This window comes from Ranitomeya imitator, chromosome 2, assembly GCF_032444005.1.
Source record: "Ranitomeya imitator isolate aRanImi1 chromosome 2, aRanImi1.pri, whole genome shotgun sequence".
Taxonomy (NCBI): domain Eukaryota; kingdom Metazoa; phylum Chordata; class Amphibia; order Anura; family Dendrobatidae; genus Ranitomeya; species Ranitomeya imitator.
Window position 1 is genome coordinate 253,578,203 of NC_091283.1, and position 23,958 is coordinate 253,602,160.

At 42.6% G+C, this 23,958-nt stretch overlaps 1 protein-coding gene across 1 annotated transcript in view; it reads left to right on the plus strand.

Annotated features, from left to right (window-relative positions):
- LOC138662952 (zinc finger protein 585A-like) overlaps positions 1-23,958 on the plus strand; it is a 187,238-nt gene that overhangs the window by 1,543 nt on the left and 161,737 nt on the right. Inside the window, exon 4 of the mRNA XM_069748964.1 lies at positions 15,098-15,865. Within this exon, the coding sequence (XP_069605065.1) occupies positions 15,098-15,865 (768 nt within the window). The remainder of the gene's footprint in view (positions 1-15,097; positions 15,866-23,958) is intronic.

The window sequence follows — 23,958 nt, forward strand, 5'->3', positions numbered from 1 at the left end:
CTAGCTGTGCCTTATACGGTGCTCTGCACCGTTCATTGTGCCCCCTAGCTGTGCCTTATACGGTGCTCTGCACCGTTCATTGTGCCCCCTAGCTGTGCCTTATACGGTGCTCTGCACCGTTCATTGTGCCCCCTAGCTGTGCCTTATACGGTGCTCTGCACCGTTCACTGTGCCCCATAGATGCTCCACATTAATCTGTGCTGCCGCTGCTACTGCTGCAATAAAAAAAAAAAAACACATACTCGCCTCCCTTGATTGCAGCTCCCAGCGTCTCGTTCCGGCGCCTCCATCTTCCCGGCGTCTCTGCTCTGACTGATCAGGCAGAGGGCGCCGCGCACACTATATGCGTCATCGCGCCCTCTGCCTGATCAGTCAGAGAGCGCAGACGCCGGGAAGATGGAGGCGCCGGCCGGGAAGATGGATCGGCGCCCGGCGGCTGGAACGAGGACAGGTGAATATAACATACTCACCTAGTCCTGGCGATCCTCGCGCTGTCCCCTCCTGTCTTCGGCGCTGCAGCTTCTTTCTCTATCAGCGGTCACCGGCACCGCTGATTAGAGAAATGAATAAGCGGCTCCGCCCCTATGGGAGGTGGAGCCGCTTATTCATTTCTGTAATGAGCGGTCCCACGTGACCGCTGAAGAGAGGAAGAAGCTGCAGCGCCGAAGCCCGTGGGACGGCAGGGACAGCGCGAGGATCGCTGGGACTAGGTAAGTATACCCCAGCGCCCTCAGCCCCTCACCTGCCGACCCCACCGCTACCGTGACTCGAGTATAAGCCGAGGGGGGCACTTTCAGCCCTAAAATTTGGGCTGAAAATCTCGGCTTATACTCGAGTATATACGGTACTCCTTTCTCAGCAAAGGCTTGCCCACAACTGAAGTTTATTCTCAATACAAAGAGACAGGAAATGGGTTTCACACAATCTTCTGAGTAGCCAGTGTCAGTGTATGATAGATCCATTTCCACTTGTCCATCAAAAGAGGGGAGGATAAGGGAGGTTAGAGGTGGGATTGGGTTAAAGGTGCAGTTAGAAGGAGAAGGCCCACTCCTCCACCATGCCTGTTTCCGGGACGAGGGGTGTGGGTGAAGTGGAGGCCGCCTTAACACAGTGCAGCAGGGGAGGCAGTGTCAGAGGGTGTTAGCCATGTTTCTGTGAGGCCAAGGAAGGCAAGATTGTGAGAGAGAAAAAGGTCGTGAATCACATGAAGCTGCAGATTGAGCGGGCATTCCAGCGTGCTCCAGAGAGGGGGAGCAGGGAGGTGGGCGTCAGGGGCACGGGTTTTATGTTGAAAAGATTGCGGTAGTTTGTATTAGATAGGGAGCGATAGGAGGGGGTAGTCATGGGCGGCATGAGCTGTGGGGGTCCAGGGTTGGAAGATATGTCGCCAGCAATGAAGAGAAGCAGAGAAAGGGAGAGCAGGTGGGAGAAGGACAGTGGGTGACTTGCATAATGTTTTATTAGGACAGATTTGAGGTTAAGGAGCAGGTCAGCAGAGGAGGACAGGTGGGGAGGTAAGAATGAAGGGGAGATGATTATTTGGTTAGAGGGTGCTGGGGATTGTGGATAGCGAAGGAGAGAGAGGATTAGTGGAGCAAACACTGTAAGGGCATAGGTAAACATGGTGAAGGAGTAAGATGGTTAATAGAAAGCTAGGTCCAAGTAATAAGAAGTGCTTACTCAGCAGACATACCCAAAAGAAACAGCGACATAGTGTGGGGTCCTGACTCCTGCCATGACTAACTGCCGTTGAACTAACTGCGGCGTCTATGCTTTGCTGCAGGGATGCACATGCCTGACCCCACACGCGTGCACTCCTTAAGATGCTACTAAATTTATAGGACTGAGTAAAGGATAAGGTGAGAGGGATTGTGGGATCTTACTTGGGATAAATTAGCAATTGGCCAACACCCCAGGGGAGGTTACATGATCAAAGGCACTGAGCCTGGCTGCAAACATATGCTCTAACACCTTGCACATGATAATATCTCCTGTGACCCCAGCATGGATGTACAGCAGTAAGTAATACAATACAACAAATGGATTAAGCAAACATTCCACAGGCACATTAAAGGAATTGTTACAGGGTGATAGGCAGCAGTTGACAGGAAGCAGAGATTGTACCATTAAAGGGAATGTTGCAGGGTGATAGGCAGCAGTTGACAGGAAGCAGAGATTGTACCATTAAAGGGAATGTTGCAGGGTGATAGGCAGCAGTTGACAGGAAGCAGAGATTGTACCATTAAAGGGAATGTTGCAGGGTGATAGGCAGCAGTTGACAGGAAGCAGAGATTGTACCATTAAAGGGAATGTTGCAGGGTGATGGGCAGCAGTTGACAGGAAGCAGAGATTGTACCATTAAAGGGAATGTTGCAGGGTGATAGGCAGCAGTTGCCAGGAAGCAGAGATTGTACCATTAAAGGGAATGTTGCAGGGTGATAGGGAGCAGTTGACAGGAAGCAGAGATTGTACCTGGGCGAAGAGAGGAGATGGATGGTAATTCCCGGCCGTTGAAATACTGCGGCATCTTTATACTTAGCTGCATAATGCTTTGCTGCAGGAATGCTCGTGCCTGACCCCACACGCAAATTAAAACCGACTAACTTCCAGGAGGATTGTGATAATCTCCATAAACCCATCACACCGGTGCCATGATATATCTCTGAGCTGTGCGTGGCTGATGGCTGGAATATACATTTATTCCCGCCTGCAGGAGATGTGTTGGCTCCAGCCCTGGTTTCATGGATTCACTCCACCTCATAAATTACATTGTTTTTGATCCTAAGAAATTCAGATTACTGCACAATCTCTCCTGAAATGGGGAACAATATTATTTCCTCTAATCTTCTGGTCAGGATTCATAGTAGCTCCAATGGTCTACCATAAATGAATGTAACTCTGGTTTACTGCTGTGTAATCTGTATTTGTAGTTTTCAGTTAATGAGATTCTTGTGCTCTGGGGCGGGGCTGTGGGTGGGGTTTATGTGGTGCTATGGGGCGGGGCTGTGGGGGGGCGAAGATTTGTGTTGCTCTGGGGCGGGGCTTTGGATGGGCTGTGGGCGGGGCTTTATGTTGTGCTCTGATTACATATTCATTGTATTGGCTTAAGACAGGTCGCTGATCCCTCATTGACCTGCCCCCATTTTTACATAATGCTTATAAGAATGTTCATAATATTGTTGATAATGCCTATAATATTGTGGCTATTGGGAGGCTTAGAGAAAAAAATTACATCCAGCAAAACTACACCATCGGCTCCTGTGTTCTTAATCAGGCCCCATTTTTATAATCTGACGTGTGACTTTGAAATTATTCACAAAGGATAATAGAAAACAAATGGATCTTACAAATTCTCACAATACCCTACATACGATTGTACACTACTCTCTGGGCACATGGCCGTGTTCAGAAGGGAAGGAGCCATTTAGCTGTTTGAATGCAGATCTAGCTGGAATAGTTTGCAGACACAATGTATTGGGAGCAATGTTCATGGTCAACTGGCAGCTCAAAAGATCTCCACCATGAACATGCTTGGCACTATCTCCTCTGCTTTCCATATCCCAAGGATTGCCTTGCTCATCGCCCTTTAACACCATTACATGGATCTGGAGTTACACTGGGACCCCTAGGCTTGGACCATGGTGTTACCTGCTATTCTGTGGTATTAGATGGCAAGAAGAATAGTCAGGTAGCTGGGTCAGAACCGGAAGGACAGAATACAGAATCAGAAGACACAAGAGTAGTCAGTAAACCGGCCACGGTCACAACAGGAAACAAATACACAAGCCACAAGCTGAGCACAGAGGACTGAACCAGAGGAGAACAAAGCTGTATCTGGCAGATTCCGGCCATGTGCTTTGAGCTTTAGTAGGGTGTGGTACTTTCCAATTGGCTGAAGTAGGGAGCAGATTACTCCAGATGGACAGCAGGAACAGATCCCAGAGGAGATTGGACACACCATATGCAGAAGCCCTAATATGACTAAATGGCAGAAAACCAGAAGAGTCGAAATCCTCATAAAGTGATTTGATTTTATAAATTAATTCTTTGAGGGTTATAATCTATACAGATGTGATCAAAATTGTTGGTACCCCTCGTTTAATGACAGAAAAACCGACAATGGTCACAGAAATAACTTGAATCTGACAAAAGTAATAAGAAATAAAGGATCTATGAAAAAGAACAAATGAAAGTCAGACATAAAAAAAAAAAAAATAAAACCCATGAAATAGGCCTGGACAGAAATGATGTTACCCCTGAAAATAATGATACAAAGGGACATGTTATATCACGGTGTGTCCACTAACTAGCATCACAGGTGTCCACAATCTTCGAATCAGTGAGTGGCCGGTATATAGGGCTACAGATCCTCACTGTGCTGTTTGGTGACATGGTGTGTATCAAACTCAACATGGACCAGAGGAAGTGAAGAAAAGAGTTGTCTGAGATTAGAAAGAAAATTATAGACAAACATGTTAAAGGTAAAAGTTACAAGCCCATCTCCAAGTAGCTTGATGTTCCTGTGACTACAGTTGCACATATTATTCAGAAGTGTAAGATCCATGGGACTGTAGCCGACCTCCCTGGACGTAGCCGCAGGAGGAAAATTGATGGCAAATCATGGAGACTGATGATGTGAATGGTAACAAAAGAGCCCAGAAAAGCTTCTAAACAGATTAAAGGTGAACTTCAAGCCCAAGGAACATCAGTGTCAGATCGCACCATCTGTCCTTGTATGAGCCAAAGTGGATTTCATGGGAGACGAACAAGGAGGACACCATTGTTGAAAAAAATCCTAAAAAAGCCAGACTGGAATTTGCCAAACTACATGTTGACAAGCCCCAGAGCTTCTGGGAGAATTTCCTATGGACAGATGAGACATAAATGGAACTTTTTGGCAATGCACATCAGCTCTATGGTCAGAGACGGAAAAATGAAGCATATTAAGAAAAGACAACTGTTAGGGTTGGCGGAACGCACCGAATATATTTATTAATGAGATAGGTGCGTTCACAACCCGGGATCCACCGTGCAGGAAAGAACCTGCTGCTAAGTAAGGCGGTGAAGTAAATTAGAATAAACGAACTCTGTTCCTTCACAGAGCCCGTAGAAAAGAGAACGCAGTGCCCTGTTTAGCTCACAGGGAACACAGCTACTGAGTAGAGCCGACAGTGGTCATGCAGTCCCAACCAAACACGCTGCTCCTCTCCGGTGGAGCCGGAATTCTAATGGCTATTAGCCAGCCCTGAATTCACTCATGAGAAACTCCTCGCTGGAGGTGCCAGCATTCTAGGGGCTTATTTCAGCCAGGTCCCTGAGTGCATACACACAAAAACTCCTCGCCGGACGTGCCAGCATTCTAAGGGCTTATTTCAGCCGGGTCCCTGACCACACACACGACCACACTGGCACTGAGCTCGTACATGTTTGATACTAGCGCATGGCGATGCGGTCATGAGAACCTTTTATAGTTGTAGCACCTACAGGACCTTCCAAAAAGGACCAATTGAAGTTGCTGCAGTACCTGAGCATGTGACCCTAGATCTCCACTGAGAGATCTTGCCCTGGGCATGCTCAGTGTGTGCAAAGCAGGACTTAGTCCCAGAAAAGCCTGCTCGCCGCAGAACAGTGCAGGGTACAATAGTAAAGCCCGGAGAGGCAGCAGTAACCCTTTGCACAGTATCAGATTCAGTGAGACGCTGGGACCGACGTCTCCGCTGAGCAGGCTCCACTACGGCCAATGCAGAATGGGAGACCGCAGCAGACATGGTTCGAGATTCCCCCTGTGCAGTGGCGGGAACTCGACTCCTAACAACAACTGTCCCTACTGTGAAACATGGAGGAGGCTCTGTTATGTTCTGGAGTTGCTTTGCTGCATCTGACACAGGGTGTCTAGAATCTGTGCATAGTACAATGAAATCTCAAGACTATCAAGGGATTCTAGAGAGAAATGTGCTGCCTAGTGTCAGAAAGCTTGGTCTCAGTCGCAACAGGATAATGACCCAAAACACACAGCTAAAAACACCTAAGAATGGCTAAGAGGGAAACATTGGACTATTCTGAAGTAGACTTCTATGAGCCCTGACATAAATTCTATTGAGCATCTTTGGAAAGAGCTGAAACCTGCTATCTGGAAAAGGCAACCTTCAGACACGAGACAACTGGAGCAGTTTGCTCTTGAGTGGCCAAAATACTAGTCGACAGGTGCAGAAGTCTCATTGTCAGTTACAGGAATCGTTTGATTGCAGTGATTGCCTCAAAAGGTTGTGCAGCAAAATATTAACCCTTTCACGCCAGAACCTGTTTTTGCCTTTGTGATTGGACCAATTTTTTCAATTCTGACAAGTGTCACTTTGAGGTCATAACTCTAACGCTTAAATGAATCCTGGTGATTCTGAGACTATTTTCTCATTACATATTGTAGTTTATGATAGTGATAAAATTTCTCTGATAGAACTTTCATTTATTTGTTAAAAAAAATGGAAATTTGGTGAAAATTTTGAAAATTTCACAATTTTCTAAATTTTTATATTTATGCTCTTAAATCAGAGAGTCATATCACACAAAATAGTTAATAAATGACATTTCCCACATGTCTAGTTTACATCAGCACAATTTTGGAAACAAATTTGTTTTTGGATTAGGAAAATATAAGGGTTAAAAGTTGACCAGCGATTTCTCATTTTTACAAAAAAAATTTTACAAAACCATTTTTTTAGGACCACATCATATTTGAAGTGAGTTTGGAGGGTCAATATGACAGAAAATACCCAAAAGTGACACCATTCTAAAAACTGCACCCCTCAAGGTGCTCAAAACCACATTCAAGAAGTTTATTAACCCTTCAGGTTCTTTCTCAAAAATTTTCCTTTAGACCTATTTTTTTTTAACTTTCACAAGGGTAACAGGAGAAAATGGACTATACATTTTGTTTTGTAATTTCTCCTGAGCATGCCGATACCCCATATGTGGGGAAATCTACTGTTTGGGTGCACGGCAGGGCTTGGAAGAGAAGGAGCTCCATTTGACTTTTTGAATGTAAAATATTCTGGAATAATTAGTGGTTGCCATGTCGCGTTTGCCTAAACAGTGGAAACACCCCACAAGTGACACCATTTTGGAAACTAGACCCCTTAAGGAACTTATCTGGATGTATATTGAACACCTTGATCCCACAGGTGCCTCGCAGAAGTTTATAATGTAGAGCCGTGGAAATAAAAAAAAATATTTTTCACAAATAAAACTTTTTATTTCCATATTTAGCATTTTCGTAAGTGTAACAGGAGAAATTGCTGCATACTGTTTGTTGTGCAATTTCTCCTGAGCATACCGATACCCCGTATGTGGGGGAACACTACTGTTTGTACACATAGCAGAGCTTGGAAGGGAAGGAGCGCCATATTGGAAAGCGGATTTTGCTGGAATTGTTTGTGAGTGACATGTCACATTGTCAGAGCCCCTGACATGTCTAAACAGTGGAAACCCCTAACAAGTGACCCCATTTTGGAAATTAGACCCCGAAGGAACTTATCTAGATGTGTGATGGAAACTTTGAACCCCCAGTGCTTCATAAAGTTTAATTACGTAGAGCCGAGAAAATAAAAAATCATATTTTTTTTCCACAAAAAATTATCGTTTCACCCTCAATTTTTTTCCAAAGGGTAACAGAAGAAATTGGACCCCAAATGTTGTTGTGCAATTTGTCCTGAGTATGCTGACACCCCATATGTGGGGGTAAACCACTGTTTGGGTGCATAGCAGAGCTCAGAAGGGATGGAGCGCCATATTGGAGAGCAGATTTTGCTGGTATTGTTTGTGGGTGACCTGTCACATTGTCAGAGCCACTGAGGTGCCAGTACAGCATAAGCCCCCAAAAGTGACTGCATTGTACAAAATAGTTCCCGGAATGAATTCTTCTAGAGGTGCAGTAAGCATAATGACATCAAGAGGACGTGGCCTAGCGTGCAATGCGAGAAGACGTGCGGCTGAGCTCTCCTGCCACAATCTCCCTTAATATCGGTACCTGAGGCTCCACCAAATGCTGAAATCACTCTAAAGAGTGTGCAGGGACCCGGGGAGCAGCAATGAGCGATGTGTGGTCTGGTGGAGAGGAGTCCCACAAGAGGATGACGCGCAGGAGACAGAAGGATCCAGCAGCATCGGGAAGCTTTCAGGCCCAAGATGGCGCCAAGACTGCAGAGGAGGCGGCAAGGGTGACCGCGGCATATCAAAGGAAGATGAAGGTGATCGCTCGGCTTGAACGCTTTGCAAGGTCAGAGGAGGCTGCTAATGAGAGGTCAGCGGCTGAAGGTGAGAGATCTGAAACAACATATGTCCCCGGGGAAAACAAGAAGGAGGCGGCCAGTCGCAGAGTGGTGGGGAAGAACAAAGATCCCCTGATATGGCTGCACGTGCTTGCCAGCTTGAACAGCCGGACACATTAGACATAGCAGAGCCGACGCGCAAAGATATATTCTCTGTGGTGATGTTCAACAAGTCTGCTCTTGCAGCTCTGAACTGTCGTGTGGATGATTTAAAGGAGAGATGGCTGCGATTAATGCTGCAGTGCGCAAAGTTGAACAGAGAGGAGGTGATGGAAGAACGTGTGGGGAGCGCTGAAGACCAGGTTAATGAGCTGTTAAAAAGGGGAAAAAAAGTATGTGCAGCGTATAGCTGAACTGGAATTTAAAACCAATGATCTTGAGAACCGCTCCCGCAGGAGCAACCTGAGGATTGTGGGGTGCCAGAAAAAGTGGAAGGAAATAACCCCACTGAGTACATTGAGACATGGCTGAAAAATTCTGTAGGAGGGGATGGTCTCACTAAAATGTTTTCCGTTGAAAGGGCACATCGAGTACCCACTAGACCCCTGCCCCCAGGATCAGCCCCTAGAGTCATCTTGGCTAAAGTTCTGAATTATCGGGACCGGGATACTCTGCTGAGGAAAGCCAGGAACTGTGCGGAACTAACCATAGACGGCAATCGCATCTCCACCTAACCAGATTATTCTACAGCGATCCAAAAGCTCCGAATGACATTTGGAGAAGTCAAAAGATGACTACGAGACATGGATTTGCGCTATTCAATGATTTACCCAGCTAAGCTGAGAGTTGTAGCCTTGGATCGGGTGCACTTTTTTCAAAACCCAGAGGAGGCGACACACTGGCTTGATTCTAACACTAAAAATATCAGAGCGGAACGGTTCCGTTGAAGCAAACTGAGTGTTATTGAAACAGTGATTAACTGTTATTCAGTTTGAATTTGATAAGTTAATGGTCATCTCTGAGATGACGTAATGCTATGTTGATATATATGGGTTGTGTTCGGCGGTGCAACGGTTATTGCAGTTTGATAAATGTGGACGGGAGAGTAGTTGGAGTACAGGGCTTGTATTGTTAGGCTGTAAAAACGCCCTCCTAGATCTCAAATAGAGAGGGAGAGTGAATTCTTACCAGCTTAAAAGTTGTGGGAGACAATCAATCTTTCGGGAGGGGGATGGAAGGGAAAGTTGGGAGTTATTTCAGTTGGAAGGTTGGGAAGGTGGGGGGGAAGGACAAGGGGGTGGAGGACCGAGACCTTATTTATTACGAGTCAAATGTTTGGTATTGTGAGATATCATGGGGGGTAGACTTAAAATTCTAAGCTGGAACGTTAGGGGTCTCGCCAATGTCTCAAAGCGGGCCGCAATTCTACAATATCTGCTGAAACTGATATGATATGCCTTCAAGAAACACACCTGGTAGAAGACAAAGTAGCTATGTTACAAAAAAGATGGGTGAGGAAGGCTTATCACTCGACATACTCAACCTATGCTAGGGAAGTGTCGGTATTAATCCACACTTCTACTCCATATGAAGAAGTAGAGGTTATAATAGACAAGGATGGGCAATACGTGTTTATTGTATGTAAGATATTGAATAGATTATTATGTCTTGTGTTTTTGTATATCCCTCCACCATTTTCGGGAAAAAAGATACAGGAAATTCTAGACATATCGGGAAAATGGACTGGGGTCCCGTTGCTTGTAATAGGCGACGTGAATAATATTGCAAATGACCATTGGGATAAAGGCAAACATACAGGGCACAGAGAGGAGGGCAATGTGACACCTTTTGGAAACTACATGAGGGAAATTGGATGGATAGACTTGTGGAGAGTTTGAAATAAAGAGAACTACACTTAACTTGTGCTACTCAGCAACGTATTGTTCCTTGTCTCGCATTGATGTGGCTTTGGGAAACGAGGGGAAGGATAACTTGGTGTAGGAAGTGGAATATTTGCCCAGAGTCCTATCAGATCATTGTCCTCTGATGGTATCTCTACAATTGGGAGAACAGGGGAGGTTGGCAGGTATGGGATGGAAAATTCACCCCTTTTGGTTACGGTTGCTGGATATGGGAAAGATAGGAGACATACTGGGAGAATTCTTTAGGATAAACGAAGGTAGTGCAGAGGGTCATATAGTTTGGGATACTATGAAGGCGTTTTTGAGGGGGATTTAATTCAGAGAAGTATCCCGATATAAGACTAGGTCTCAAAATCTAGACAAAGCAGTGATGGAGGAATTAAGAGGAGCGGAGGAGGCACTGAGTGCGCAGTGTTTCAAAGCTACGCAGACCCGCATGAGAGTGGCCTATTCAGAAGTTAATAAACTTCACATCCGCAAGGCAGAGAGACTGCGGGCATTTCAGAATGAGGCATTCTATGTGGAGGGTGAAAAAGTGGGTCACCTGCTCTCAGTCGTAGCTTCGCACAACGTGAATCCTCGCATGTGTACGCAATTAAAACAAAGGAAGGTAATGTGGTCACACAAAGGGATCAAATTTTGGATGTATTCAAACAATTTTACAGTGAGTTATACTCCTCTAAGATACATAAAGGTCAAGAGGAAATGGACAGGTATATGAGTGTGATTAAGCTTCCTAGACTAGGTGATGAAGACAGAGAATGGATGGATAGGCCACTTGCAGCGGAGGAGTTGAGGGTGGCACTGGCGGATATGGCGGGTAATAAGGCCCCGGGGGCGGACGGCATTCCTGCAGAAGTGTATAAAATTTTTAATGAAGAAATAATAACTAAATTGGAGAAGGTATTTAATGAGTCTTTGGAGAGGGGAATATTACCTACATCTATGAGAGAGGCCATTGTTGTGGTCATTCCTAAAGCTGATAAGGATCCGTTGAATCCAGAGTCCTACAGACCAATCTCACTCCTTACGGCGGATATAAAGATTTTGGCGAAGGCCTTGGCCAATAGACTAACCCATGCGATTGATAAAGTAATCCACCCAGATCAATCTGTATTTATGCCCAATAAATCTACAGCAATCAATTTAAGGAGACTATATTTAAATATGCAAATCCCAGCCGAAAATGCTGGAAAGAGAGTAGTAGTGTCTTTGGATGCCCATAAGGCCTTTGATTGTGTGGAATGGAATTACTTGTGGTCGGTTTTGTTGTGCCTTGGGTTCGGGCCTAAGTTTATATCTTGGGTGGGGTTGCTATACTCCTCTCCAGTGGCAAAAATTAGAGTAAATAACAAATTATCTGATAGTTTCTCATTGCATAGGGGTACAAGGCAGGGGTGCCCATTGTCTCCGTTGCTATTTGCCCTAGCCGTGGAACCCCTAGCCGCTAAAATAAGGGATGCATGAGAGATAAAAGGATGTGTCTATCGAATGAAGGAGGAGAAGGTGTCTTTGTATGCCGACGATATTTTGTTATTTTTGGGAGACTCGGTAGAATCTGTATAACGCAGTGGCATTAATTGAGGAATTCGGGGAATTTTCTGGACTCAAAATAAATTGAGACAAATCGTGCATTATGCCCATTGATGAAGTAGAAAGGGGTACTGGGGAGGTGGAAATGTCAACAAAATTGAAGGTAGTTTTGAAATTTAAATATTTGGGGATACAAATCGCCCTCCCTCTGACGAGGTTAACTTAATATAAGACCTCTGTTACAAAAAATACGTACCAAAATTTCGGCGTGAAATAAATTACATCTTTCTGTGATTGGAAGAGTGAACCTTTTGAGGTGTGCATGGAGGTATGCCGTGGGGTTCTGCCTCCGTAGCGCACACCAAAAGGGGAGGTGTCACGATATTGTATGAAATATCATATAAGTTTAGTTTCTCTTGTCAGCCCAGGATGTGGGCTAAAAAAACCCCCTTCCCTTTCACTCAGGCAAGACCTTGCCTTGCCAATGTATGTGGGGGAGTTTTATTGAAGAGAGGAATTTACGACCGGCATAGCTGCACTGGAAAGCTTTGCCAGCTAGAACTGGATTAGAAGACTCTAGAATCCATGAGGGTCCTTTGTTCTGCTATTGTAAGATATTAGGCAAACGATTTAAGATAGGAGAATAATAAATACATATTTGGAATCTCCCTCGGTGGATCTGTCAACCTCTGTAAACATGAGCTTCTAACTCCATCAGGTAAAAAAAGTTTGGATTTCTCTGTAATTATGCATCACAAATAGGACATATTTGATCTCATTAGAATGCCCACGTTAATACGAGATGAATGCTGGGTTTGTTATGATTATGACATGTTCTGTAGCGGAGATACAGCCATTAGAGTAACTTGTGTTAGAGTTACCAAGACTGAAGAAAGAGGAGGGCGATCTTAACTCAGCCCTTTCTGTGATGTCACAGGCTGCAGGTTATAAGTTTCTGGCAGGCTTCCAGCAGTCAGTTTTTTACCTGAAGAGCCCTGACTGCAAGTCCTAATGCACTGGGACGTATGGGAACTCCACTAGCCTGGTTGCCTGCAATGCTCTGAACACATGTAAGTGTTGATTTCTCATGTTATTCCCTATTTTTTTATAATTACCTTGTACATATTTGCAATTGTCTCCTTTTGTAACATCCTTGTAATATTTTTCTATAAACACTGCCTAAACTTTACGGAGTATAATATTTAATACTAGTTAGTTCTTTCTGTTCTAAAAAGTACCCCTGTCTCCTGAAGGGAATTACGCTACGGTTTTGGGTTAGCTTCGGACCCGTTTAATCGAAGCTGGTGGCAGCAATACCGTGTGCAGGCCTTTGGGTGTCAATGTAGCGACTGCGGTGTTGATAATTATTGTTCCTGCCTGAGCGGGAGTAGTTTATCGCGTCGCTGCAGCCTGCCCAATAGCCAGTACATAGGAGGCAGCCTTTCTGGTGACTAATCACCCTAGGTGCAGTACCTAATCTGACCTGACAGAAAGGGGGGCGCTAGAGAGCTGCAAGGTTTAAGTGGAACTGTAAGCGGGGTACACATAAATCCCTGCAGTTCGTGGTATATTGAAGAGCAGTGGGATACCTAAAATAAGTGTGTTTTTTTTTCATCGCATTGTAGCAGTGGAGGGATGGCTAAGATAAGCCCCCTGCACATGTGATAGCTGTCTGTTGGCCTAAAGTCACCCCGATCCGTGACGTAGGGGTGACGGTCACGGTGTGAATCCATGACATATTGGTGGCAGCGGTCAGCAATCTCTGGGGTTCATGACAGATTTGGACTTACACAGAGACCCCTAGGCTTGAAGCCAAGTGTTACCTGCTGTTCTGTGGAGTAAGATGGGAAGAAAAATAGACAGATAACCATGTCAGAACCAAGAGGCCAGAGAAAATACTAACTCAGGAGACATAGGAGTAGTCAGTAAACAGGCCGGGGTCACAACAGGAAACAAATACACAAGCCAGGAGCTGAGCACAGAGGACTGAACTAGAGGAGATCAAAGCTGTATCTGGCAGATTCCGGCAATATGCTTCAAGCTGTAGTAAGGTGTGGTGCTTTTGAAGTCCAACTCTGATTGTCCAAGGTGTTGGCAATCTCAGACGGACATATTGCATATGCTTTGGCATTGTCCCAGATAGTCCTCCTATTGGATTGTAGTGTTGAACTGCATTGGAGTGGTGTATGGGTGCGTTATCCCTAGGGATCCGTTGATATGTATATTGGGGTATGTGGAGGAAATATTAACTGACAATACTACTAAAATTGTAATTGCAAGATTATCGTTTGCTGCAAGTAAACTGATTGCAAAATATTGGGTTAGAGAGGAGCCTCCGTCCAGACACGAATTCATTGCTCAAACGAACCACATAACTGAGCTTGAGAAAAGCATTTACACCAGGAGGGACAAGCTGAATTTCTTCCATAAATTATGGCAGCCGTGGTTGGATAGGATTAATGTTATACCAGTATATAGTATTATAGAGTACAACTTATGGTAAACTGGAACTCTGTTTGATATTGTCAACTATGGACGAATTATTTTTGCTCCTGATATCGTCTCCATCGGGGGGGTTAATTTACTGTAAAACATAAAATGAGTATGAATGAACATGTGATCTGTTGTAAATCTTGTTATCGTTAATACAAATTTATCTGATAAAAAAATGTTTGGTGCTTTCCAATTGGCTAAAACAGGGAAGAGATTACTGCAGCTGAATAAACACACACCTATACTGCCAGACTGGATGGTACTACAGATACCAGGCACCCTAATCTTAGTGGCTGGGAAGAGCCTGCACCGCTAAGAGCTTCTAGTTCCAACCCCACCTCTGTTACTAGCATCGCCTGCAGAATTAGTAAGCCGCGTCTGGTGTCCGAAGCAGACATTGCAGGAGCAGATCGCAGAGGAGATGGGGCACACCATTTGCAGAATCTCTAATATGACAAAATTGCAGAAAACCAGATCTGATGAAATCCCTATAAAGTGACTTCATTTTGTAAATTATAACCCTCAATAAATTAATCTATAGAAATAGTGACTATTTTGACTGCACTGCAGTTTCCAGATGTTGGAAAGTGAAAATTGCAAATATCCCAAGTTATTACCCAACACATAGTGCCCAGATTGTGCTTCAGGAGATACACATGCCGTAAAATAAGTGGTTTCTCCTCACTATAGTAATGCCAAAAGCATGGATGCTTAATGTGGTTTTGAGCACAGTCTAGTAAACTGTAAACTGTCATTGTCTTTGTGAATAATTCAATATTTTTGCATAACTTGCCATTTTTACAGACCGTTTAAGTAGAAATGTTCAAGAATATAGAATTCAAGGATATTTTATTCTAAAATAATAATTGGTTTTATTCTTGGCAGATAACTGTACCAGGAGATCAGCAGGACAGCTGACATCTTCAATGTTTAAATCAGATAATCTTGAGATCCCACAGGATACAATTGAAGTGAATGCCATTACTCCAAATATACCATCATCCCTTCCCTCCCAAATAACTCACACAGGAGAGAAGCCTTTTTCATGTTCAGAATGTGGGAAATGTTTTATTCGGAAAGCGCAGTTTGTTAGCCACCAAATAACTCACACAGGAGAGAAGCCTTTTTCCTGTTCAGAATGTGGGAAATGTTTTAACCAGAAAGGGAATCTTGTTAGCCACCAGAAAACCCACACAGGGGAGAAGCCTTTTTCATGTTCAGAATGTGGGAACTGTTTTAACAGGAAAGCACATCTTGATAGCCACCAGAAAACCCACAAAGGAGAGAAGCCTTTTTCCTGTTCAGAATGTGGGAAATGTTTTAACCACAAAACGAATCTTGTTAGCCACCAGAAAAGCCACACAGGGGAGAAGCCTTTTTCATGTTCAGAATGTGGGAACTGTTTTAACAGGAAAGCGAGTCTTGTTAGCCACCAGAAAACCCACACAGGAGAGAAGCCTTTTTCCTGTTCAGAATGTGGGAAATGTTTTAACCAGAAATCAAATCTTGTTAGCCACCAGAAAATCCACACAGGAGAGAAGCCTTTTTCCTGTTCAGAATGTGGAAAATGTTTTCTAGATAAATCAGGTCTTATCAGACATCATAGATCTCACACAGGGGAGAAGCCTTTTTCCTGTTCAGAATGTGGGAAATGTTTTGTGAAGAAATCATCTCTTTCTATCCACCAAAGAATTCACACAGGGGAGAAGCTTTTTTTAAGTTCTTAATTGTTTTTACGTAGTCACATACAAGTGCTTCTAACTAAATTAGAATATTATCAAAAAGTTAATTTTTCAGTTCTTCAATGCAAAAAATTAAACTCTTATATTAGTCATTACAGAGTGATCTTTTTCAAACGTTTATTTCTGTTGATGACTATATCCTTTAGCCAATGAAAACCCAAAAGTCATTATGTCAGTAAATTAGAATAAAAACACCTGCAGTGGCTTCCTAAATGTTCAAAAAAGGTCCCTTAGTCTGTTTCAGTAGGCTCCACAATCATGAGGAAGACTGCTCACTGGACAGATGTCTAGAAGGCAGTCATTGACACACTCCAGAAGGAGGATAAGACACTGTAAAATATTAGTAATTCAATAATAAAAAAATATAGATTACTTAACATATGCAGGTTCTAACTAGCAAATAGATACTCTGTATATTGAGGGACTGAGTCATTCTGAGGATTTTGGCCGATACGTCTGTTCTCTGTTTGTCAGAACTATAGGGCTTTTGTCAGAACTGTCAATATGTGGCTATTTGGAGATAGTAAATGGTTCATAAAGGTCACAGGCTATATGCTTAAGCATTTCAAAATGAGGTAATGTACAAATAACTAATATGCATATTCCGCAAGTTACTAGTGTTCTTCTAATATGGTAGAGGCTATGAACATAGCGGCAGATCATCTTATGTTGTTATGAGACAGGAAAAATAGAAACCAATGTAACTCTATGGGTCAAAATAGTATATAAGCCGACCTAACTTTTGTTCAGGAGATCTCTCATACTTTAAGAAACTCCAACCCGGACCACATCAACTTCAAGACCATATGCAAGAACTACTGAATGCTTGTTTTCTCTTTTATAATCTAATACTTATTTTTGGAAACTATGAACTTACTTTTCTTCATTTTTGTAATCACTTTTTGAATAAACATTACACAAGATTTGTTTTATCCACACAAAAAAAAAAAAAAAAAAAGTAAGAAAGTGTTATTTTTTCTAACATTTTGGGGAGCCCAGCCAAATCTGATTTTTGTGCTATTTTGGGTGGATTCTGTTATGGACCTGGTGGTTAGGAGCACCCGGAACGACCTGATAGTTAAACAATACAGGACAAGCTCTGGGAAGTGGGAACTCTGCTGACCGCAACCCCTAAACCTATCACACACACTTAAAGTAGCCGTGGATTGCTCCTAACGCTCCCTATGCAACTCGTCACAGCCTAAGAGCTAACTAACCCTAAAGATAGAAAATAAAGCCTACTTTGCCTCAGAGAAATTCCCCAAAGGAAAAGGCAGCCCCCCACATATATTGACTGTGAGTAAGATGAAAGTCACAAACACAGAGATGAAATAGGTTTCAGCAAAGGGAGGCCCGACTTACTAAACAGACAGAGGATAGGAAAGGCATCTTTGCAGTCAGCACAAAAAACTACAAAAAACCACGCAGAGTGTGCAAAAAGACCTCCGCACCGACTCACGGTGCGGAGGTGCCACTCTGCATCCCAGAGCTACCAGCTAGCAAGGCAAAATCATAATAGCAAGCTGGACAAGAATATAATGAACAAATAAATAACTAGCAGGGACTTAGCTTCTGCTGGAGTAGACAGGTAACCAGAAAAGTCCAGGAGCGAACTGAACCAGTACAAGGACATTGACAGCTGGCATGGAGTAACGATCTGAGTGGAGTTAAATAGAGCAGCCAGCTAAAGAAAAACTTAAGTCACCTGTGGAAGGAACCTCAGAAGCAGCAGCCCCACTCACAGCCACCAGAGGGAGTCCATGGACAGAACTCGCCGAAGTACCATTCATGACCACCGGAGGGAGTTCGATAACAGAATTCACAACAGGATTCCTTTTGATTGCACACAGGTGGAGGAGAGCTCTGCTAAACACCTGTTGTTCAAGGTGCAGGAATTCCACTATTTCACGTCACAAGGATCAGACAGAGCCTACAGAGGAGTGAAGATTTGTGTCCCCAACCATAAAGAGCTACATGTGTCCCATCCAGACGGAGGTCTGAGGATTTCAGTAAAGACACAGAGGACCATCCATTGACGGTTGGATCAATCCAATAGAGGAAAAGACATTCCATAGGTGAGAAAATGGATTTTATTCATGATTATTCTAAGAAAAGTAATATAGAGTTTAAGTTTGTTCATAGCCATACAGATTCACAATTATGGTCTAGTTTGTATAGCCAATGTGAAGCAGAGAATCTTAAGATTGATCAGAGGTTTTTCTCAGTAAAACAAGTTACAGAGAAAGCTTCAAAATCGAATGCACATGGTCCGAGTGTACAATAATTTAGTCTTTGAGAAAACTGAAACACAAACACATAAAGCATGTACTATCACACAAGACATTGGTCATACTGACACACAAGGTAACACACAAGAGTCTGACGGGGTTTACTTCGATTGTCCAAATTGTTTGATATTGTCAGAGCATAATGAACAATTGGAAGATCAAATTGATTCTCGAGCAGAATTATTGTCCAAATTGCACCAAGATAAAAAAGGCTTCTGTTGTTACACGATCAAACAAACAGGAAGATAATTCCGCCGCATCATTTGTACCAGACACACAAAATCCAGCTGTTTCAGTGGAAGATTTACAAGCAGATGAACTACAACAGAAAAAATTCCATGACAGAGCTGCACGCATTAATCTGAAAATACATGATCAGTTAATGAAAATTGTAAAAGACATTCCAAACTTCAATGACAAGATGGATGCCTTTTATAGTGCGGACATTTTTTAATCAAACACAGATAAGTTCAATCTTAATGATGAACAAAAATATAAGATATTCAAAGTATGGTTACCCTCACATATGGGAAAAAGGTTACAGACCACACCCAGATTAAATGATGATAAATTGACGCATAGCACAAAAGAAGACAGACTTAGACAATTATTATTATTATTATTTATTGTTATAGCGCCATTTATTCCATGGCGCTTTACATGTGAGGGGGGGTATACATAATAAAAACAAGTACAATAATCTTAAACAATACAAGTCATAACTGGTACAGGAGGAGTGAGGACCCTGCCCGCGAAGGCTCACAATCTACAAGGGATGGGTGAGAATACAGTAGGTGAGAGATAGAGCTGGTCATGCAGCAGTTTGGTCGATCGGTGGTTACTGCAGGTTGTAGGCTTGTCGGAAGAGGTGGGTCTTCAGGTTCTTTTCGAAGAACAATCAATATTGTTTACAACTGGCGAAGCCACTCCTACAATTGATGTTCTGGAAAATGTACGAACTAATATTAATGATGACCCATTTGCATTTTTGGTAAAATTTGAACAGGCCTTTAGGATGGTGATGGATCTTAGGCCTCATGCGGAGCCAACGTCCATGATCAGATTTTTTGTAAAAAAGTTCAAATATTTAGATCCTGCCTCAGAGCAATTGGCTAGTGCTCAACCATCATTACAAGAAGCAACAGTTTTTATTGACTAAAATAGCTGTAGTTCATGAGAAAGAAGTCAGCTGAAACCTAGACCCACAGGAACATCCAAGAATAGAGATTACATTGATCATAGTGGTAAAAATACTACACAAAGGAACAATATCCATTGTTATTTCTATGGTATACCTGGACCCTTAAAATGGCAGTGCAGAAAATTCTTGAGAGGAGACTCAGAGACAGGTACACAAGGAACAGGTAAGCTTGGAAGGGAAAATGGACTCATGCCAAAATCATCCACCAAACCTTCTGCACCTCCATTACATTCTTCTGCACTCGCTCAGACTGACAACAGACAAACGCACAGGAACATCCAAGAACAGAGATTACATTGATCATAGAGGTAAAAATACTACACAAAGGAACAATATCCATTGTTATTTCTATGGTATACCTGGACCCTTAAAATGGCAGTGCAGAAAATTCTTGAGAGCAGACTCAGAGACAGGTACACAAGGAACAGGTAAGCTTGGAAGGGAAAATGGACTCATGCCAAAATCATCTACCAAACCTTCTGCACCTCCATTACATTCTTCTGCACTCGCTCAGACTGACAACAGAAAAACGCAGTCACCATATGCACCATTAATCAGACAGATCAGAGAGATGACTGTGAAGGAGACTGAGTCCAGGGACAGAAGTTCAAGTGCTTTTAATAAGGACATTGGTCTTCTCCCATCTCCTCCATCTTCTGACATTCACTGACTACTCCTACACCCCATTCATTGGAATTTGTGACTCGTTGCATTGGATGACTGTAGAAGACCATTTATCAATGGAAATTTAGCAGGACAGAATGTTGTATTTCTTATTGATACAGGAGCTCATTTACGTGTTACAAATCTTGATTTGAAGCTACAACCAGATTCACCAGTTTGTACTATTGTTGGTTTTAGTGGAAAGGTGGACCTACAGCAACCTTGGTTACCAATGTGACGTTGGAAATACCTAGTTCTTTCAAAACAGGAATTGACATTTGCTATGGTCGTGATTCTGAAAATATACTTGGCACAGATTTTGTGCAGAAATTCGGTTGCGTAGTCGATCTAGGAAATCAAGTGATCTGGAAAGATTCTAATGGTTGTAAACCTGAAGTCATTGACCCTAGTGATTATAGCCATGTTGGAAGTATTTGCTTAAATTATGTTGTGTCAACAGATCGTTTGTGGCCTGAAACTGGTGGTGATGAGGTATTGACAGAAATTGTACAGCTTTTTCCTTTTCTTTGGGCTCTGTTCAGGAATGAGGTTGGTACAATGAAGGATGTAGTTGTAAATGTGGAAGGGCGAGATCTTCCACCACAAAGTCAGTATAAATTGCCTCCAGAATCAATTGATTCTATCAAATAAATAAGGCAGCACACTGTAGCGCTAAAACATGCAAACATGAAACATGAAAATTGAACTGCATTACTGCACTAGAAATATGAAAAAATCAGAGCGTTTAGCGCATAAATTGGCCAATTTATGGGTACCTGGTAGCCACATTAGGGCATCTCTCGTATACCAGGTCCTAAACTTTCCTTTCCTCGCTGAGAATAAACGTCTTCATCTGAATGGGTACCTGTGAAACCTCTTAGACTAAATTTCTTTCTCTCTGTGGAGGAGTAATGGACCTGCTGCGATTAAAACACCTGTGGCTAAGAGGCGAAGTGCTCAGTCAGAAGGATAATAAATACAGATTTCAAAAAAGTTTAGGACCTGGTATACGAGAGATGCCCTAATGTGGCTACCAGGTACACATGAATTGGCCAATTTATGTGCTAAATGCTCTCATTTTTTCATATTTCTAGTGCAGTAATGCAGTTCAATTTTCATGTTTGCATGTTTTAGCGCTACAGTGTGCTGCCTTATTTATTTGACTATATATGAGTTGGTGAGTCTAGGTTCAGCACCTGTTCACACTTAGTCTATGTTTGGATGTGACGGTCAGTTTTTTTAAATCTGTATTCATTAGCCTTCTGACTGAGCACTGACCTCTTGAAAAGAGTTGTCAGTATAAGTTTGCATTTACTTTCTTGGATGAACAATATCTGTTTTGTAGGTTACTTCAAGGAGCACATTTGTCAACTAGTGTTTTCCATCAGGCGTTGCAAAAGGTATTATCTAGATTTTCTAGACCAGATTGTATTTTGCAATATGGTGATGATATTCTGTTGTCTTCTGAGGATAAAGAATCACATGTTTCTCTTCTGACAGAATTGTTTGAGCTGCTGCATGATGCAGGGTTGAAATTGAACACCAAAAGGTCAAATTGATGCAAACCAAGGTCAGGTTTTTGGGAGTGTTGTTGAGTCCAGGAAAAAGACAGCTACTGCAGGAAAGAATAGAGACAATTGCTTCTCTACCAATTCCAACATCATAGAAGGCATTGTGGCATTTCTTGGGTCTTAGGGTTAGAACTATTCAAGGGACTTTATTGACAATTTTGCAGACAAGGCCAGACCCTTGTATGATCTTTTAAAAGGTGAAAATAGTGATTACTTTGGTCCTTGGGGTGATGAACAACAAACTTCATTTGAACAATTAAAAATGAATTTACAAAAGTCACCTGCTTTGTCCACAGTAGATCCTTCGGCTCCATTTGCTTTGCAAGTACACACATCAGAGACATCTGTGTCTGCTGTGCTGCTACAGTTGTAGGGAGAAGAGTGGAGAATTTTGGGCTATTTTTCTAAGCTTCTCTCACCTGTTGAAAGAGGTTTTGAGACCTGTGCAAGACACTTGGTAGGTGTACTTAGCAGTCAAAGCACCTGAACACATTGTTGGGCTCAACAAAATCACTTTTCAAACTCCTCATTCTACACTAAAACCTCTCTTTGAGAACAATATCCCAGGTGTGTCACAGAGATTTGCTCATTGGTTATTGTCATTGTCTCCCAAACAAATTGAGGTGGATTATAAGGCCAAATATGTTCTTCCTCAGTTGATGCAATATGAAGGACAAATTCATGATTGTTTAGTCTTTTCATGATCCTAGTCCATAGCTTTTCAGACGGAACCCAGAGGCAACAGATGAACCAATTTTTATGATGGTTCCAGATTTTATTCAGATGGGCACTACTATTCATGATATGCCATTATTTATCCCAAAAGATCACAGGTTGTAAAACACAAATTACTGTGTAATTTTTCAGCTCAAAGGGCAGAGCTAGAAGTGATAAAAATGGTACTACAGCTGAACGAAGCTGATGATCAATGTCCCATTGTAATCTACAGTGATAGCTCCTATGTTGTGAGATCACTGACATATTATTTGCCAGTTTGGAGAAAAGAGGCTATGTAGATTCTTCTAATAAGACTCTTGTACATAGTGACACACTGAAAACAATTTTTGAGATAGCATCGAAAACCCCTAATGGTTTTGCTATTGTTAAAGTTCCTGCCCATAAAAAATCTGATGATGAATTATCTGTTGGAAATGCCACAGCAGATAGGTCAGCCAAAGAGGCAGCCCTGACAGGAGAAGAAGTGTTTCAACCTGAACCTCTCAAGGTTAGAGCAGTTCAAAGAACAGACCTGCATATCCCTTCTTTTGCAGAAGAACAAGAAAAAGACAAATCTCTTGTTGCTTCCCGGGTTGATCTAAAACCTCCCTTTGTTTGTGAAAACGGGGTTTTGTGTCATGACTTAAACGAGGAGTTGCGTCCTGTTGTACCAATACATCTACAGGCTGAGTTCACAAAATATAATCATGAAAGTTTGGGTCATTTGGGCCAACAGAAATTGTTAGACATTCTCAGAGAGAAATTTTACTGGGAAAAGATGGAAGAGACAGTACAAAGTGTTGTCCAATCATGTCTCATTTGTGCCCAAATTAATCAAAGACCAAAAGGACAGAAACCGCCACTACTCCGAACCGCACCTGCAGATGGTCCATGGTCTGCACTACAAATCGACAACATTGGTCCGTTACCATCAGGTAAAAATGGTCTCAGGTATGCATTGGTGGAAGTAGATGTTTTTTCTAAATGGGTTGAAATTTTACCTGTCAGAAAAGATGATGCTTTGTCTACAGCTAGAGCATTAGTTAACCATTTCTTTTGTACTTGGGGGATCCCAAGGATGATCTCCTCCGATAGAGGAAGTCACTTTACAGGAAAAATCATGCAAGCCGTTTGTACTATTCTAGGGGTACAACAACAGTTCCGTATTCCTTACCATCCACAGTCTGCAGGTATTGTGGAAAGGATGAATAGAACAATAAAATCCAGAATTGCCAAGATGCTATTGGACAAAGGCAATACTTGGTTTGATGCCGTACCTTTTGTATTGTTGAGTGTGAGAGGAACAACTTCTTCTACAACTTAGTTTACTCCTTTTGAACTAATGACAGGAAGAAAAATGCCATTGATTTTTCCACATGAACCATTTTTGTCCACACCTCAAAAAGATGCTGTTGCAAGGTCCAAATGGTTGCAATTGTTGCAGGAAAATTTAAAAACGATTCTTCCACATGCTGCATCAAGAATGCAGAGAATGGAGCCACCATATGAATCCAAATTCAAAAAAGGGGCTCAGGTGATGATCAAAACTTTCAGGAAGAATGGA